The sequence below is a fragment of the Neomonachus schauinslandi genome, chromosome 16 (genome assembly GCF_002201575.2).
Source record: "Neomonachus schauinslandi chromosome 16, ASM220157v2, whole genome shotgun sequence".
Lineage (NCBI taxonomy): Eukaryota > Metazoa > Chordata > Mammalia > Carnivora > Phocidae > Neomonachus > Neomonachus schauinslandi.
The window spans coordinates 9,199,284-9,206,143 of NC_058418.1; the positions used below are offsets into that span (position 1 = coordinate 9,199,284).

The 6,860-nt window shown below is 49.3% G+C and overlaps 1 protein-coding gene across 1 annotated transcript; it reads left to right on the plus strand.

Moving 5' to 3' along the window:
- Window positions 1–5,035: 5,035 nt before the first annotated feature.
- Window positions 5,036–6,626, plus strand: LOC110572694 (insulin growth factor-like family member 3). The gene is made up of 3 exons (XM_044911365.1): window positions 5,036–5,084; window positions 6,115–6,231; window positions 6,331–6,626. Exons 1-3 carry the CDS (start codon window positions 5,036–5,038, stop codon window positions 6,624–6,626), a joined length of 462 nt encoding a protein of 153 aa, XP_044767300.1.
- The last annotated feature ends 234 nt before the right edge of the window (window positions 6,627–6,860 follow it).

Sequence of the window (6,860 nt, forward strand, 5' to 3'; positions counted from 1 at the left end):
TCAAGGTGCCCATGGACTTTAAGAACTTAATATGTGCTCCTAGGACATAGCGTATTACTATCTGACTTGCAGCTGGAAAACTAAAAGGCAAGTTTCCGTGTAGGTACCGTATGGTGGACCAAGAGAGAGAAGGTTGCCCTGACCAGGGGCCTGCAGCCCCTAATATTTCTGAGCAGAGATGGGAGGGTGGAGGCAACCCCTCTGGACCAGACATGGGCCCATGAACAAGAGCAGACACATGAGGTCAAGTTCTGGAAGATCAGGCAGAGGAGGGGACACTCAACAGAGACCAGCAGGCTTCCCGATGAGCAGGGAGCCCAATGCGGGGCTCGATCCCAGGACCCTGGGATCAGGACCTGAGCCGAAGGCAGACGCTTAACCAACTGAGCCACCCAGGCGTCCCCACAGAAGAGTTTGAAACAACAAATTGCTCAAACATTACCTATATGTTGGCTGCTGGCAGGGAAGTAATAAATTAATTCATGAAACTATTTCTGTAAGACGAATGGTTAACATGGATCAAGCACATAATATGTTACGAGATATTACCCAAATTTTTTTATGTGTGTTACCTTATTTTATTCTCGAAACAAAGAGTTATGTTGGGTGTTAATTCTTATTGCAAACTTATAGATAAGAAAATTGAACGAAGCACAGTGAAGTTAAGCAGCTTGCCCAGGACCACAAAGCCAGTGAGAAACAGAACCAGGATTTGAATCCAAACTAACTCTAGAGCTCATGTTCTTCAACATAATTCTAGAATGCTTCCCAGCAGGGTCAGGACGAGCATAATTTAGTAAGAGAAGTAACTGAGGTCTATTGAAACAACTGCGGTTATATACCTTGTGTGCAAAATTTCAGAAGGTGCCACGGAAAACCTCTGTGATCAAGATAAGTAATACATGAGTGCAACATTTTTTTTTAAATCAAAATTAACACACACACACACAAAGATCCATGCTGAAAACCCCCACCTCCCTATATGCCGTTTGCTTTGGCCGAAAAACCCTTCTGCTCCCAGTGAAGCATTTTGAACAAAAAAAATTTCAGGATGACAATTTCAACGGATATCACATTATTGGTGGCCTGAGGCTTCCAGAGATTCCGCCCCTCCCAGGTCCTTCCAGATGGTCTGCTCCGCAGAGGGGTTGCTGCCTGAGGCTCTGGAGTAAAGGTGGGGTGGTACCTAGCAAGCGGGCTGTGTTTTCCAGCTTCTTGGCAGCTTCCTGTTGTGGTCCCTGGAGGGGGCCTCAGCCCTCCACTCTGTTCGACCTTTACCTTTGCTGTGGCCCAAGGGGGCCTCTTTTGGGTGATCTGGGTGGTGACCTCTACCCCGAGGAAGAACCAGAGGGCCTTGCCAGTAGTGGGATTACCCTGAGGAAACAATGCTCCCCACTGGGAGAGTGTAGCCAGGATTTTGAAATAACGCAGTCCCAAATTCAAATCCTGACACTGTTTTACGACCATGTATCATTTGGAAACCTTTATGTATCTAACTTTAATTTCCTTCTCTATAAAATGCAAGTAGTTCGGGGCGCCTGGGTGGCTCAGTCGGTTAAGCGTCTGCCTTCAGTTCAGGTTGTGATCCCGGGGTCCTGGGATCGGGCCCCGCGTCGGGCTCCCTGCTCAGTGGGAGGCCTGCTTCTCCCTCTCCCGCTCCCCCTGCTTGTGTTCCCTCTCTTGCTGTGTCTCTCTCTGTCAAATAAATAAATAAAATCTTTAAAAAAAAAAAACAATGCAAATAGTTCACTTAATCCCTTAACAAATGTGTCCTGAGCGGTGAGCTGGGCACTGTTCTAGGTGTTGGGTACAGCATGGTGACCAAACAATAGCCAATAAACCTCCTGAGGTTTAAGGATATTGTAACCAAGAGGTGGGGTCCTAAAGTCTTAGCATAAATCCCAGCTTTGCCACGTCATCACTGTGAGACCTTGGGCAAATTATTTAACCCCACCGAGTCTCTGTTACCTCCTCTTTAAAATTCAGGTATGCTCTCTGTCTCTCATTCTGTCTGTCTCAAATAAATAAATAAATAAAATCTTTAAAAAAAAAAAAAATAAGGGGAGCCTGGGTGGCTCAGTTGGTTAGGCGACTGCCTTCGGCTCAGGTCATGATCCTGGAGTCCCGGGATCGAGTCCCGCATCGGGCTCCCTGCTCGGCAGGGAGTCTGCTTCTCCCTCTGACCCTCCTCCCTCTCATGCTCTCTGTCTCTCATTCTGTCTGTCTCAAATAAATAAATAAATAAAATCTTTGAAATTCAGGTAAAATACTACCCTTATAACGGTTGTGAGCATCCAATGAAGTAATGCATGTAAAATGCTCAGGGCAGGGCCGGGAGTGTGGTCAAACATCATAACTGATTATTACTCCTTCCCATGGCCTACATAGCTCCGTGGTCCTCCTGCCTCCCCCCACCCCACCCTTCACTCCATCCCAGAGTAGCCAAACCAGACTTTGGGACATCGTTCTTGCTGTTCTGTTCCCTCTGCCCGGAACTCCCTTTCCACAGCTGGCTTCTTCAGATCTCTCTGAAGTGACCCTCCTCTGGGTCTTCCTCTACCATGTCAGCTTCCTAGGTCTCCCCCACTTTCTCAACACTCATGTGATTTCTTAGCTCCTACTACAATCTCTGATTGTTTTATCATTTGCTTGTCTGGTTTTGCTTCTTTTGTTTGTTTTTGGCATTCTTCCCCATTGGTGTGTGAACTCCATTTCAGCAGGGACTGGGGCTGGCTGGCCTGGTCACAGCCCATGTCCCCACCACACGCCCTGGAGCCTCACTGAGTGTTCAGCCCATGGGTAACCTCTGACCCGGTGCATCACCTTTGAGTCCTATCTCCAAGTCCCCTTTACTCTATCCCCATGCCTTTGCTTATGCTGATCCCATGGCTCTTCCCGAAGTCCTCCCTAACCCTCTGGACTCCCCCATGGTACCCACCCGGGGCTGTCACTGTCCTGGGATGGGTCTGTCCTCCCCATGTACTGTGAGCCCCAGAAAGACAGGACCAAGGATGTCATGGTCCCTGCCGGGGCCCCAGCACAGGACAGGACACAGGAGGAGTGGTCAGTGAATGGGTATTAATCCAGCCAAGTGCAGGGTATTGTTGGAATACATAATGAAAAGTTACTGGCTGGGGCACCTGGGTGGCTCAGTCGTTAAGCGTCTGCCTTCGGCTCAGGTCATGATCCCAGGGTCCTGGGATCGAGCCCCGCATCGGGCTCCCTGCTCGGCGGGAAGCCTGCTTCTCCCTCTCCCACTCCCCCTGCTTGTGTTCCCTCTCTCTCTATGTCAAATAAATAAAATCTTTAAAAAAAAAAAAAAAAAGAAAGAAAGAAAAGTTACTGGCAAACTGAAGTGGCAGAGAAGCTGCCATTCCAGGCAGAGGGATTGGCTTGGAGAAATCCGAGAAGAAAGAGTATGGCATGAGTGGGAACCATCAGAAGGGGATAGATCAGCAGAGATCAGATGACAAAGAGCCTACAAGCCATGGTGAGGGGTCTGAATGCCAACCTAAGGCCCTGGGGATCCTGGATGGGTGCAAGCAGGAGAGGAACTGGTTCATATTGGTACTTCAGAAGATCCCACTACCTGCCTTGTTGGGGAGAGAGGGGAAGCACTGTTTGTCCCCAGGTGAGTGATGACTGATAAGTGATGATAATGAAAGGGCCTGGATGAGCTGGACCAGAGCAGGCCGAGGGGATAGTGACATCCCAGAATGAAGAGGATAAGGTACCTGTCTTCAGAGGAGCCAGGCCTGGTTAGACTCCTGACTATGCCCCTACCACGTGCATGACAGTGGGCATGCATCTTTACTTCCTTTTCCTCCCCTGTAAAATGAAGTTAATACAAACATAGTGACCCGAAGGGGCACCTGCACCCCAATGTTTATAGCAGCAATGTCCGCAATAGCCAAACTATGGAAAGAGCCCAGGGCGCCTGGGTGGCTCAGTCGTTGGGCGTCTGCCTTCGGCTCAGGTCATGATCCCAGGGTCCTGGGATCGAGCCCCGCATCGGGCTCCCTGCTCTGCGGGAAGCCTGCTTCTCCCTCTCCCACTCCCCCTGCTTGTGTTCCCTCTCTCGCTGTGTCTCTCTCTGTCAAATAAATAAATAAAATCTTTTAAAATAAAAAAAAAATAAATAAATAAAAAAAAAAAAAGAAAGAGCCCAGATGCCCATCGACAGAAATATGCATAAAGAAGATGTGGGGTATATACACACACACACACACACACACACACACACACACACACATATACACAATGGAGTATTACTCAGCCATCAAAAAATGAAGTCTTGCCATTTATAACAACACGGATGGAACTAGAGGGTATTATGCTAAGCGAAATAAGTCAATCAGAGAAAGACATATATCATATGATTTCATTCATATGTGGAACTTCTTTTTTTTTTTAAGATTTTATTTATTTATTTGAGACAGAGAGGATAAGAGATAGAGAGCATGAGAGGGAGAAGCAGACTCCCCGCCGAGCAGGGAGCCCGATGCGGGACTCGATCCCGGGACTCCAGGATCATGACCTGAGCCGAAGGCAGTCGCTTAACCAACTGAGCCACCCAGGCGCCCCATATGTGGAATTTCTAAGAAACAAAACAGAGGATCATTGGGGAAGGGAGGGAAAAATAAAATCAGACGAAATCAGAGAGACAAACCATGAGAAACTCTTAACTCTAGGAAACAAACTGAGGGTTGCTGGAGGGGGTGGGTGGGGGGCTGAGGTAACTGGGTGATGCATATTAAGGAGGGCAAGTAATGTAATGAGCACTGGATGTTATATCCAACTGACGAATCACTGAACTCTACCTCTGAAATGAATAATACACTATATGTTAGTTAATTGCATTTAAATAAAATAAAACCAAAAAAATTTTAGAGAATTAAGTTTGGAGTGGGAACCAAGATGAGTACGGCACTGGGCACGAGCTGAGAAACTGAATCAGGGATGTGGATGGAGCTGAGCCCGGCGATGTGGAACGGGTGTTGCTATGATGAAGTCTTCATTCTCCTCAGTGCCCAGGATGCAAACTGCTGAGAAGTTCAACTGGGCTGAGGCCAAGCTGCAGCCAGGTGAAACCTGAAGTAGCCCAGGAAGCAGCAATGAGTCAGTCTGTGACACTGTTTTCAGGAGTTCACACCTAAGGGCAGACCAGTTAGTCCCCTCCTAAAGCAACTATGTGCTGGTGGTTCCAATAGAGTCCACTGGAGAGCTGGGGGTGGCCTGATCGGAACAGCTCAATCAGAAACTGGTGACGAAGTCTGGGGCAGCTGTCTACAATAAAGTTCCAGACTCGATGGCCCTCCTTCACTGTCCTAGAGCCTCTTCAGAAGCGAGGACATCACGAAGCTCCATCTTAGGTAAGGAGGACCCCCAAATGCTACCATCATATCACCCCAACCCCAGCGCAGCTCCCAAACCTCAACATCATCCCGGGCTCCTCCCCACCCCTGGGAACCTCAGAAGCATCTCTGACAAACAGCTCCCTTCTTTAACAAACCAGAAACCTTCTCTCTGGGAGCCAAGGCTGAGGACTCAGTCTTCCCTGAATGCCCCTCCCCTGGACAGCCCCAGCTACTCAGGGCCTGGCTGAGCTAACTCCCTTGCGGATGCACCTTTAAATCACCCTGACCTGTGGCTTCTTCCATACTCACCTGCCTTCCCTGAGGACCCCACGGCCACTTTCTCCGCCCCATGCTCCACCTTGCCATATAATGATTTATAAGAAACATATATTTGGTCATTCAGATAACCAAAATATATTCCTCAGGTACATTTGGTCTTCACAGTTTGGGAAAATGACTCAGAACCGTAAAGGTGAAATGGGTGTCTTGTTATTAATGAAGGTAACTTTTGGACCCACCCAAGAATGGGTGCTGGTAGCCAGGAGGCCCAACCCTGTGAATGAAGGAGTGGAAATTTCATTCCCACCTTCCCCAGCTCCTGGGAGGGGAGAGGGGCTAGAGACCGAATCAGCCTTGTAGGACTGAGCCCATAACCTGTTAGAATCTGATTCTATCTCTGCATAGACAGCCGCAGAATGGAGTTGAATTCTCAGACACCCTGCTGGTGTCTCAGAATTGTTTGGCATTGTGTGTGCAGGAAGCCCCCAGATGCTGGTATTTCGGGGAACCATAAAAGAGCCCCCCCCGCTTCTTTTTCCCACAATTCCTGTCTGCGTAACAATCTTCCTCCTCCAGTGTGCAAAAGTAGTCACAGGTAAGGACAAGGACTGGGAAGAATGGGGAGGGAGGAGGCTGCCCTCAGAAAGTGGGCATCTGGTCTTCCTTGGACCCACTCCATCAGTGTCTCCGCCAGATGCCCCCATGGCCTCAGGGCTCTGGCTGTGCCAGCCTGCTCCCAGGTGTGGGGACCAGATCTACAACCCCCTGCAGCAGTGCTGTGATGACGACGCCATCCTGCCTCTGAATCGGACTCGCCCTTGTGGCCCCAACTGCACCTTCTGGCCCTGCTTTGAACTCTGCTGCCCTGAGTCCTTTGGCCCCCAGAAGTTCGTTGTGAAGTTGAAGGTCCTGGGTGTCAAGACCCCGTGCTTCTCATCCCCTACCTCCAGAAACTGCCCCAGGCAAGGGCCCCTAACTGCTCATGGCTGAGGGAAGGAAGGAGGGATGAGGTACGCAGAGGGTCACAAGAGGATCCCCAGTCCTGTGGTCGTTCTTGTTTAATTTTTTTTTAAGTTTATTTAAGCAATCTCTACACCCAACGCGGGGCTCAAACTCACAACCCCGAGATCGAGAGCCACACACTCCAGCGACTGAGCCAGCCAGACCACCCCCTCCCCACAACCTGTTGTTTTACCTCTGGCCATTTCTGGAATCTTCCCACTC